Below are 12,467 nucleotides of genomic sequence, written 5' to 3'. Positions count from 1 at the left end.
GAAAAAAGACCCCAAGATGTTTAAAGACAGAAAACTATTGCTGGATATGAGAGAAGGTCCACTCAAATTAATGACTGGTTTAAGGCCAGTTTCCAAAGGGTAGGAATGAATGGTTTACCAAGGAACACGTATTCATCTGTAGAAGCAACAAAGAAGGCTAACAGCTGGGGGGTGGGGAAGAAGAGATGGATGACAGAAATTACTCAGTGAGGTAAATACGAGAGGCAGCTGAATGAGCACTGAGACCACTCAGTTGCTTGGTACTTGAATAGTAAATTGAATTCTATGATAATAAAGGAAGGTAATCCACACAAAGGAAGTATAACCCGAACAACAAATACAGTGTGCTCCTAATTTGTTACGCTGCTCAGGAAGTGCTGGAGTCATTACATGGAGTTCTGTGACATACGACCGATAATCAGCACCGGTCAAAAAAGGAAAGAATTAGGACTTATGAAAAAAAGGGAAAGAACAAAACCAAAAGTCATGATTATATCACTGATAAATCAGGGCATCCTACTGCTAATGTTCTTCCATTTAAAAAAAGAAATTGGAACAAAAAAAGGGAGCAGAGCAAGCCAACAAAGCTTTTAAAGGTAAAAAGCTGCTACTGTACAGTATCAGAGTTCAGCTGGAGAATGAAATGACAGACTAGATGACAGCATCAGAATCTCACGCGCTGCATGGAGAAGAACAGGAAACCATTCACTATTTCTCACAGTATGTGAACTATGGAGCACCATATGAACTTATTAACCAATGATTTTAAACAGAACATGTTTTCATGTAACAATCATCACACCACTCAGTGCCATGGAATAAAACGTTAAACACCAGCAAGCTCAGAAGATGGCCTGGCAGATTTATGGCAGAAAACTAAATGAACAGTGGCTAAACGCGCAGCCCTTGGCTTGGGAAGAAATTAAGCCAAAACCTGATAGAAAGGCACACTCTGGTAACATCAGCATACACTCAATCTATTACATTTTCAAGTACGAGATTACTACAGTGTCAGAGAACTATGTTACTACCAGCAACTACTGATTTTATCTTCTGATTATTAACATATTATATTGACCTCAGGTAATATTATATGAAGTTCTCACAACATACAGCATATAATATTTAATTTTTCTAAAGAATAAGAAAACAGGACTGAAAATTGCAACTATTTGGAAGAGATTTTTATGCTGGCATTTTAAAAACTCACAGCAACTACAATAAAGTTCTAAATAATCAAGTAAACAAATAATATATTGACTTTGCACACCCAGACTTAGAAAAGTTTATTAAAAGAGTTTATGTTGGTATCAGCAAGATGTATCCAGAACTGTACCAATTATGAGTATAGACATTTACATGAAAAAAACAGCAACAAAGGCCTTTAAAGAAGACTGTTTTTCACAAATCTTTTTTTTCCCCCACAACTACTACAGCATCAATGCTGTGTAAAGATCACCTGACTCAATTTAAAATGGATACAGGAAAGTAATACATTATCAGTTTAAGAAAGGAGTAGTTCTTTCTGCAAACATGAAAAACACTTCATTCTCATACAACCAGTGTTTACTTCTACTCTGAAGCAGTATCAGAGAGATAAAGAGAATCAGCATCTACGTCAAGGGATATCTATCCTAGTTTAAGCTAGGGAGTATGTCTCAACTCAAGATGCAGAAGCTGGCCGGATATTGTCAGATCAGGAGCAATCGCAATGGGTTAGCGTACAGACATGCAATTCCTCCTAACATGAAATGCAAGTAGAGACTGATGCCTCTTGTATTGGAAGAGAGAAAGGATAGCAACTATCTAACACAAGAGCTATCAATCTCTCAGTACCCTCTGTCCTTAGTCATCCTACTCTAATAAATTGTTCCTAGAAGACATTTGCCTTCTGAGAATTTTGTGGCAATGGTGAACCATAAGGTATGGCACGGAATAAAGAAATGCAGGACATTAGAAGCACAAATAGTCAAGATACAAGCATGCCTAAATTCATACCCTGGTAAAACAGTAGTTCATTATTTACTGCTTTTCTAATGGTCACATAACCATTTGCCTCTTATTTTCGTAACTGAGCACTGGAATTAAGTCTTCATGTTTTTAATAATAACCTTTGTCCATAAATGTACATGTTTAGCTTTGATGCATGAATAAATGTATGTGCATGCATACTACACTGTGTACTAGATTGCTTCCACCGCCCCCACCCCTCCTACATACACTGTTTTACTTGTTCTCCACTGACTTTCATTTCCTACAGTTAAGCTGCTTGTTTTAGAACATTATTAAAATCTTTAACTTGTTTTATGGAAATGAGTTTCTAGGAAGTACAATTGAAATATTTCTCTCTGAAGTTCAAAATATAATTTATCATTCAAATGAAAACCAAACAGTATTATGGAACTGCCTTCTCGGTACACTGCGTATATTGAGTTTCTGTCAATCCATTCAAGAGAAGAAAATGATTCTTTTCAGTTTAAGAATTTCTTTTGTGATGTATCACATCTAACATGCTCTGAAATACTAATTACTTCCACTGAATATTTAGACCAGATACTCCTAGAAGTCTGCCTTTGCCAGGAAAAAAAAAAGAAATCAAACAAGTAACATTTCATTATGCATATTAATAGCAAAAGATACAAAAGACTGTTCTTGATTCCCTTCTCTATTAGTAATTCAGAATATCAACATGTTGAAGCACGATGACGAGTTCTGATTGCCAGCTCAGAATTAATCACCCAACCCTACCCATACTTAAAGATTCGCTTGGGTGTGGTTTTAGACAACACTTTCTGATTTCTACCTTCATTTATTAGTGAAAGCCTTTTTATATTATCACCTAGAGTTGTTCAAATCATTCATGCTACATTTTCAGGAGCCAGCAGAGTATCTTTAGGCAGCTCGCAGCTACAAGATAATCTCATCAAGTGATGACTTATTAAATAGCTTCCTATGGAAGCATTCCAAACTAGTCAGAAATTCATCAAGATTCATCAGTACACAGCCTAAAGAGAAGAACTATTCAGTAGTGCACAACAGTATTTATCACTAACATCAACCTGCATTTATTACTCAGTTGCCCCTCTTCCAAAAATAGCTTCACAGGCAATAATATCACATGGAGAAATCTATTTAGCAGACTTGTCTAATCATCTTGTAACAGCTTCAAGCTACTTAGATGACATATAAGAGGGACGGCCAACTCTGACCTATACAGAAGTCATTTAACATATCAACAACTCTACTGAACACCAGAAGTCTGGTGTTAACCTCTGTGCTGCACTGTAAGTCACCACAACTAAACATCTGTATATTTTAACAGACACAGTAACTCACGTATTTTGCCTCAAACTTCTTGGCTAGTGCTTCCACTTCATGCCGCTCACGTTGCTCATCATTAAAGGGATCCTCTGAGTGAACAGATTTCTTCTGAAAAAGACAGAAGTATTCATTCAATTACAAGAGAAACACATGTCTAATAAAAATGTAAATAAACCACATTCTAATGACTAAGTAGTGAGAATCTACACTAAGAGGGTCCAAATGCTTATTTGATATTCTACCAATGAGATTAACCCATTCAGTTCTCATCTACTTGTCTCCTCCTAGTGAAGAGACAAACACAAAGCTAAAGAAAGATGCATTTAATTTTACCAGTATTCCAGTGCAACCTCAACCAAAAGCATAAGCAGAAGAGAATGCAAGCAGAACTAAAGACTCAAGGAGAAAGAACTCCAAATGTAACTTACACTGGTGCCTACCCTATCAGTGCCATGATACTCAGGTACCATACACACAGCACAAATACAATACTGCCACTACAGCTGCTAGAATGGTATGATTTAATATTCCAGCTGTATAAATAAGCAGGAAGCATATACTTCCACTGACAAGAAGTCAATGAATAGTAATGAAGAAACGTGTTTTTTTTTTTCTTTTTTCCAGAAAAAAACCCTATGACTGCATTTGTCACTTTTCTCTATAAAATACAATAAAAGGGATGGGAGTGGCAACAGGGCTTTAAAACACGGTAGAACATACTTGGGCCTTTACGGATGCCTCTCCAACTTTACCTCACATGAACCACTCGATGAATAAGTCAAGTTTTACAACAGATAAAGACGGAAACAAAAGCAACACCCAAAGCTCTGAAAAGCAAGAGCCTCCCCCCACAGTAAGAAAAACAGTACTCACAAGCAAAAGAAGAGGGTTATGGCTAATCCTGGAACATCTACTAAGTTACATACGCATTTCCTGCATGCTACATATTAATATAAAGTACTGCTCAATTTATGCAACACTTTTTTTCCCCTACTTTTAGCAGGGAAAACCTACTCTACATAGATCACTCCAAAAGTAATGCTTCCTATTTATTCCCAGGAGAAATACAACAGATATAAAGAGCACACTAAGATGGACAGAGAAATTCCCAGCAACAAAACAGCACTTTTACCCATTAGTGATGCATTTTTGTCAGCAGTGCCACCAAGAATGTGCCTTGTCTTCACCACAACTGAAACACACCTCCCACCACCTCACTGTGCTCAACGTTCAATACGTGTTCATGAATGTCAGCAGAGGCCATTTTTCCCACAAGGAAAAATTCAGTGACACATCTTTCCTTCATACACACATCCATGTCAGATACCATTTTGTCAGCCTGCCCCTCTGCTGCCATCTGTCACATGGCAACAACATGTAACAGAGCGTTGGTGGGAATACATGGATACTGCCATATCCAAACACAGGTCAAGGAAAATTCAGCACCAAGCATTAATTCTCATCTCTTCACCAAACCATCATGTAGCTGGACTACTTTGTTATATGCTATCAACTATCATTAGTAAATTTCAGTTATGACGGTATGTAAGGGCTCAGTCAAGTCTTTTGGACTCCACATTAACTTCTAGGCATTACTACTCCAGCACATTTACAGCTGGCCTGACACAAGCCAACTTGCACTTGCAGCTCACTCATTTCATGTTGTTCTACACAAAAATTTTATGTAAGTAATTCCTACCAGAAGATGAACGGTACCAACAACCCATTCAAAGGATGCTTTCTTTACTGACATTAAAAAAAAACACACAAAAAAAACCACCAAAGGAGAAGGGCACCACAAGTTTATCAGAAACATTTTCACATGCTTCTTATTCAGGCTGTAAATCCAGTTTTAGAATTGGACCAAAAAAGTTAGCATTCAACCCATCAAGTAAATGTTGGGATTATTAACTGATTAAGAGACCTATGAAATCAGTGCTTCCAGTTATTCCCATACTTTGATGGGATTTCTACACATTTCTTCCCGTTCAGAACAGTGAGCCTCTGGAGATCCATTCTCAACTTCTCCAGCCCCAAGCAACACTACAGGATGTTTCAAATTATGTCACATTGAATGTTAATGGAAATAGCTTCAAGGAAACTGAGTAACTTATAAGGGATAAGTAGTAAACAATAGCCTTTAGAAAACCCAATCAATCTTCATCCTACAGAAACAGTTTGCATAACTAAGTTTGTATAAACTGTTCATTTTTAACAAAACGAAGTTCGGAAAGCTTAAACTCCATTTAAAACTGCAGCATTAACTGTTAACTACTTACCACTATTGCAGCAAATCTCAGAATCAGCAGAAAAATGACAGAGAGCAGAAGTTTCTTCCTCAAGTTCTGTTTTAACAAGACAGTTTTCTCTGCTGCCTTATCTAGTACACATCACTGTAGCTATTCTACTCCACAACCAGAATCAGTTTTCCTTTCAAAATTGCTTCTATTCTGAACAGGTTACAACATTTCTTGGTCTGAGAATGACCAGAGATTAGGTGAGAGACAGATTTGTGTAGATCAAGTTCTCCTCTTATACTCCCTATAACCATGAAGGAAGATGGGTACCTTACTTTTACTCCTGGATAAAACATGCTTCTCCTCTTTGTGTGCTGATTGAGGCAAGATTTTAAGTCCCCTCTGCTATATTAGAGAAGCCGTTTCAGTTTCTGCGTTACAACCAGCAAGAGGTTAAACTGACAGGACAACTATACAATACATTCTGAACAGTTCAGGATCACTCTTAAAGGATCACAATTTATGACACAGTTTTACATAATCAGTTGTTTGTTCCACGTAGTCCAGAAAGAGGCAACATTACAATCCACTGATTTTCAATCTGTCCTGTCAGAGATTCCTTATGAAGCAATTCTATCACTATTTCTATCTATCTGATCCCAACTGTAGCAAAACTCCACTACATCAGTGTTATTTTCCTCCCTGCTTTCCTCCAGAAAATGTGGAATTTTGATTAGAAACATAAAAACACTTTTTCCCCCCCATGAGATTAACACATTAACAACCCACAAAAAAACAAGCAGTTATTAAAATGGGGATTGTCAGGGGACAAAGTCAGAATCTATGCTCAGACCCTCCCTGAAACACCACCACAATTTGCACCCTCACAGAGGAGCTGCTCAGAAAGATGGCACTCCACAGAGCACCAGGCTGCTGCTACAATCTAGAGCAGTCACTGCTGGCACTGTTTGCCCACAACAGCTGTAGGACAGAACAGAAAGAGCATTTAACTTATAGCAGAAAGTCACAGAGGGATCATTAAAATCCCTGATTTTTCTGTCTTCAGTTTGAACACAACACAGTTCTATATCCCCTCCCATACAGTGCAAGAAGTAAACAGGTCACTAAGTATTGTTAGAAATACAAATAGAAGTATTTTGCTCCTTTAACTACTCTTGTGCTTTGAAAAGCCAATGACAGTATTAGTACCAGTGCTTGAAGTCTGCCTTTAGATTTCATTAAAGCTAACTGCGTCTGTAGCAGCTACCCCCTACCCTTACCAAAAAGATGGAATCGTTCTCTAAAATCAAACAGAGAAATTAAGAGAAACCACAACCACACAGTGCAACTTTATCACTGCCTGCACCTCACAGAGTGACTGGCTCCAGTGGGACTGTCTCTTTCCTAACTGAGCACCCTCATTAATTGGTAATACTGCTCGCTCCTCAAAACTACTTGCAGGATAAACACAGCAGCCAAAGTACTAAGTAGTTTCTGTCAAGGGGAAAAAAAAAAAAAAGAGGAAGAACTTGAGCGAAGGCTCTGATAGTTATGGGTGAGGTGTCAGTTACAATGATGTTAACTCCCACTCAGTAACGCACCTCCAGGACTGACGCTCACCCCACTGCTAACCAAGACTGGCAGCAGAGCCGGGCTAACAACTCCTCCACCTGCAGAGAGCCCAATAGGGGACAGCTCCATCCTCTGCCAGAAAAGCCTCCCAGTCCAGAGGGCACACCACGCCGCTTCCCAGGCAGGAAGAGGGAGGGAAGAAAGACGGGATGCAAGGTGCTCTACCCGACGAGGCGAACCCCTCCCCTCCCCCGAACGCCGTCTAAGCGCCGGGATAAACACCTCAGCAGTACGAGGCCACCGACAACGCTACGACGGAGGAGGCGGAAGGGGGGAGGAGGAAGAAGAGAGGGAAGGGGAGGTCCCGTACCCGCGCCTCCCTGCACAGCAGCAGCTCCGGGTAGCTGAACTCCACGCAGCCCTCCTCGGTGGGGTCCTTCAGCACCACCTCCAGGCGGACCGTCTGGCGGAGCGGGAGCGCCTCCTGCGGCGGCGGCGGCTCCTGCCGGCTGCCCTGGCGCGGCGGTGGCGGCGGCTCGGGCCGGGGGGGCTCCCGCTGCGGCGGCGGCTCGGGCCGGCCGGGCTCGCGGGGCGGCTCCAGGCGGGCGGCGCTCTCCCGGGGCGGCGGCTCCGGCAGCGGCACTTCGCGACCCGCCGGCGGCGGCTCCGGTTCGCGGCCCCCCGGCTCCCGCTCCAGCGCCGGGCTCTCGGCCTCGCGGCGCCTCACGGGTGACAGGCTAATGAACGGCACCCGGCGCGGCTCCGCCATCCTCCGGCGCCCCCCACCCCCCGCCCTCTCACCGGTCCCCGCCTCGCGCGAAACGGTGACACCGCTCTCCGCGTTCCCTCCCCCCGGCTCCTCCCTCTACCCCTCCCCCCCCTCCGCCGCCCGGTCTGAGCTGCCCCCTACGTTCTCCTCGCCGCCTCCGCCATCTTGGCGCCCCCCCACATAAATAGAAGCAGGCCCCGAGGCCGCGCACGCGCCCCGAGGCCGCCGACGCCGTCGTGCCGCCCCGCGTCGCGGCTGTTATTGCTCAGCTTCCCCTCGACGTCAGCGCTACCGACGGCGCCCGCCCCCGGTTGCCATGGCGGTGTGCACGCTGCCGCCGTCCGAGCCTTAAAGGGGCCGCTCGCACGCGCCGCGCCGCGCGGGGCAATGGCGGCTCAACCGCTGCCGTCCCCACCCCCCGCATCGCGCCGGACCGCTGGCGCTCGGGGAACGCGCGCGGGGAAGGAGAGCGGCCGCCATGAGGGGGGGCCCCGCTGAGGCGGGAAGGGAGAGGGGAGAGGAGGGGCGGCGCGGGACCGAGTGAGGTGCGAGCTGTGCTGTCCGTGGGGGCGGCCCTCACCGCCGACGGGCCTGGGCCTGGGCCTGGGCCTGCTTGGGGCCCGAAATGGCTCCTTGAGCAGCTGATCTCCTTAAGGTACTGCTCTAGCTGTGAGGTGTTCCTATGAGGAAAGTGGGTTCTGCGGCCCCTTTCGCTGTGTGAGGTTCTGGCGGCATTAGGTTGGTGAGAAGAGCTGCTCTCCGCACACACGAAGAGGGCAGGGTGTGAGCACTGCGCTTCCTCTTCCAGGAGCTGGAGCTGCCTGCAAGCAGGGTGCCTCAGTCTGCCACCACCTACCTGACAGACCTGGCGCTACCAGGCAGGGGTATGCAGACAAGGAAAGCGCTGTGGAATCTCAGGAATCCAGGAGCATCCCCATAATGTATCTTCACCTGCAGTGGAGCAGGCAGGAGAAAGAAGTTACCGTCTTTTGTTCTTTCTTGGCTTCAGTGTTTGTGATGCAGCTGTATTCTCCTTTTAATTTAACATGTACTCTCGTTATGCAAGATGAGTGTAATCTGTGTGTCTGCTTTGAATATTTAAAACAAACCGTTCTGTACAGCCCATTGCCCCACTTTCCAATCTGCCTTCAGCACAACTCTTGTATGTTTTCATCTCTCTGCATATGAAGTTTGTTGACTTGTCCTACTCTGTGCTGCAGAGAACATTCACAAAACTGGAATGGTGTTCCTAATGCTATGGTTTCATTAAAGGGAATGGAGAGTGCTCCAGAATCTTACTTGCAGCAGGAAGTCATGGAGTGCCTGAAGTCCTTCTGAAAGGCTTTGTAGGACATGTACTCCACAAGACAATAAAGTTAACAAGTTACCTGGAACCAGTACTTAAAATTCTGTTGATTGTTGTGAAGATACACTTGAAACCACATCTTCATCAGTTTTGTAATGTGCTTTCTTTTAGAAAAAGAGAGCAATAATTGATCTGCCCTTCGATAGGGTTACAGAGGAAAATAGAGCTAGTTCTTGGAAGCAGCAGACAGCCGTCTATTCTAAGTTAAGACATTGCAGACTTCTATGGAAGTAGCAGCATTTATCACATACAAGGTTTCTGTGGATGTTTTCTGTTTTATTTATATTCCCCTCTCCTTTTTCCTCTTGTTGGGAGATTAGCTAGATAAATAAATCCTCATTTATCCACACATCTGAGCATCTTGGAGCACAGCTCTTTTTTATGAGGCTGAACATTTGTTTATATTTCTAGACAAATAGTGGTTCTGGATGTTTGAATTTGAAGTGAAGTTACCAAAGCAAGCTTACTCTAGATCTCAGTTCTCTAAAGAACCTTGGCAGCAGATCCAAGCATAGCAGGCAATGGAATAAAGTGTGAATTGATTGACTACATCCAGAGACTCGTGTACATAAATGAGTATTGACTTTGATGCCTTGGAATTGATGATGACAACACTGGAATATTGCAAAATTTCCACCAGATGATTCCTATGAATGCTCACACAGGGACAAAAAAGAACACTATGGAGGTTTGTCAGGACCTATTGAAATAATATGAGGCTGAAGGTGACGTTTCCTGAATTACATTGTGACCTGTTATGAGATGTGGTGTCACCACTATGAGCTGGAGTCAAAACAGTATTCTGTGGAGTGGCACCACATGAATTTCCATTAAAAAATAAGTTCAAGATGCAGCCCTCAGTGGGTAAAATGACTTAAATTGTCTTCTGGGATGGAAAAGGGGTGAATTTCCTGGAACCCAGACAAAACATCAACTCTGACCACTACATTGCAGTGCTGACTAAGCTGAAGGCTTGAACTTCCAGAATTAGGTCAGAGAAGAAGACAACCTTTCTCATGCAATACAGTAACACCAGGCCCCATATCACTTTCAAAACCATGGAGCACATTGCCACACCCACCATATAATCTGGATTTGGTGCCTTCTACCCTCCATCTGTTTGGGCCAGTGAAAGGTGGACTGTGTGGGCAATGTTTTTGCAGCAATGGCACTGTCATAGCAGCTGTGATACAGTGGGTCACCTCCACTGATGCAGAATTTTTATGAGCACAGCATGCAGGCTCTTGTTCGTTGCTGGTGAAAATGCATAGATAATAGTAGTGACTGTGTTGAAAAATAACGTTTTATATCTGAGCATTTGCTCTATCAAATAGTGTTATTGTGCTCTTTGTATCTGTTGTTGTTTCCATGAAAAAAAATAGGAGGCCTTACTTGTGGAACAACCTATATAAGTTTTCTTGCTCAAGGTTATGAGACATGGGGTGGCAGCTTTACAAACTTCTGATGCTTAAGGTGAACACTAGATTCCCCAGTGAAGTAGGAGCCAGACAGAGCTCAGCCTCTCAAAATTCACCAAGGGACACCTCTGTTCATTTGGGGCTTTGTTTTTGTGACAGTATCTTCATTTTTCACAGGCTGTTTCCTCACCATCTCTCCCTGATGTCTTGGTTTCTTATAGTCCAACCAGGCATGTTGTTGATTGTTGTGGTCCTTTCACTGAAACCGCTGTCACTGCAGCTGCAACTTTCATTGCTGTGTCAGGAGATGCTGCAGCTGCAGGTAGGATGTTGTTTGTGTAGCTTTTGCTAGAACTGCTTCTGCATCACATGAATCCATTGCACCGGCAATGTGGCTGGCTTTGCTGTTTTTACATGCAATAAGGCTTTCTGAATCTGTATGCTTTTTTTCCCCTTGTATTTTCTTCCTACATTTTTTTCTAAGTTGTCCCCTGACTGATCCAGAAAACAAATGCCACAGCCACTCAAATATAAAATTTGATCAAGACACTTTCAATAAGTGCAAGCAAATGTATATAACATAGCCCAAGGAATAATAAATTATTTCCTGCCATCAGAAATGGCCTTTTATAACTGTGTTGTGTACCAGGCCAGCACTGGCTATCTATTGGGTTGGTGGTTGGTGACCCTGCACATAGCAGGGGGTTGAAACAAGATGATCACTGTGGTCCTTTTCAACCCAGGACACTCTATTCTAAGATTCTATCTTCCTGCCCCTCTGCTCTGCCCTTGTGGGATCTCAACCTAGTGTACCATGTCCAGATGTCCAGTCCTCAGTACAGGAGAGACATAGGCCTGTTGAAGTGCATCCAGAGGAAGGCCATGTAAATGATCCAAGGAATGGAACACCTCTGTACGAGGACAGACTGAGAGAGCTGGGGAAGAGAAGGCACTGGGGAGATCTGAGAGTGGCCTTTCGATATCTAAGTGGTGGCAGAAAGAAGAAAAAAAGGGAACAGACTCTTTATCAGGGTCATTTATGAAAGGACAAGGGAAAATGGTTTCGAACTAAAAGAGGGGCAATTTAGACTGGATATAAGGAAGAAGTTTTTTACAGTAATGGTAGTGAGGCACTGGCACAGGCTGCTCAGGGAGGTGGTGGATCCTCGTCCCTGGAGACAGCCATGGTCAGGCTGGAGGGGTTCTGAGCACCCTCACTGAGCTGTGGGTGTCCCTGTTCATTGCAGGGGGGTTGGACTGGATGGCCTTTAAGGGTTCCTTCCAACTCAAAAGATTCTGTGATTCTCTGATGAAAATATGATGTTGGCATTTATCTCAGCAGGGCAAGTCTTCAAGTTAGAAAAACAACAGGATTTACAGGACTGCATGTAAATAGTGGAGTGGTTTTCCCAACCAGTGAAAGGGGGAGTCCTACCTACCCTGATTACAATCATGTTCACATGTAATGCCTCAGGTTAACTGCAAACTGACACTACTGCTTTATGATTTGTGATTTTTCTCATCTACAGAATAAAGTTAACTAATAAAAACAAAAGAAAATAAAGACCATTAACTCAGAGGAACTTCAGAGAAAACTGAAAGCTTAAAAAACTGAGTTTACATGGAATAGCAGCATTAACCACATTAGGAAGAAAAAAGAGCAAGAGAAAACAGAATGAACTGTATCTTGGACAAGGAAGAGCAAACTCCTCCTGAAGAGATGGTGAGATTTTTGCCAAGCAAAAGCTGGTAATTTTTTTCCTCAGACAACAGCAGCAAAGTCA

At 43.5% G+C, this 12,467-nt stretch overlaps 1 protein-coding gene and 1 long non-coding RNA gene across 7 annotated transcripts in view; one reads left to right on the top strand and one right to left on the bottom strand.

Annotated features, from left to right (window-relative positions):
- Positions 1-8,257, bottom strand: part of UBN2 (ubinuclein 2) — a 47,484-nt gene extending 39,227 nt beyond the window's left edge. Inside the window, exons 1-3 of one of the 3 annotated variants that reach the window (XM_085516241.1) lie at positions 7,160-7,443; positions 5,601-7,052; positions 3,337-3,429 (exon numbers count right to left, since the gene is read on the bottom strand). Coding sequence is in view for 1 of the 3 variants with exons in the window: in XM_015861736.3 (XP_015717222.2) it covers positions 3,337-3,429; positions 7,501-7,899 (492 nt within the window). In the remaining 2 variants the exon portion in view is untranslated. Of the gene's footprint in view, positions 1-3,336; positions 3,430-5,600; positions 7,053-7,159 lie in introns of all 3 variants that reach the window. The other 2 variants (XM_015861736.3, XM_085516239.1) reach the window with 2 other exon arrangements.
- A 154-nt stretch (positions 8,258-8,411) lies between these two features.
- The window catches only part of LOC107313518 (uncharacterized), a 32,801-nt gene continuing 28,745 nt past the window's right edge, over positions 8,412-12,467 (top strand). For 2 of the 4 annotated variants that reach the window (XR_014934740.1, XR_014934739.1), the window contains exons 1-3: positions 8,419-8,554; positions 10,861-11,005; positions 12,213-12,406. This is a non-coding gene — a long non-coding RNA (uncharacterized LOC107313518). Of the gene's footprint in view, positions 8,555-10,860; positions 11,006-12,212; positions 12,407-12,467 lie in introns of all 4 variants that reach the window. The other 2 variants (XR_014934744.1, XR_014934741.1) reach the window with 1 other exon arrangement.

Source organism: Coturnix japonica, chromosome 1, assembly GCF_054131305.1.
Source record: "Coturnix japonica strain WE chromosome 1, WE-NBRP24, whole genome shotgun sequence".
In the NCBI taxonomy this organism is placed as follows: domain Eukaryota; kingdom Metazoa; phylum Chordata; class Aves; order Galliformes; family Phasianidae; genus Coturnix; species Coturnix japonica.
The sequence above is the reverse complement of the archived record's forward strand: the minus strand, read 5'-3'. Positions and strand labels throughout refer to the sequence as shown.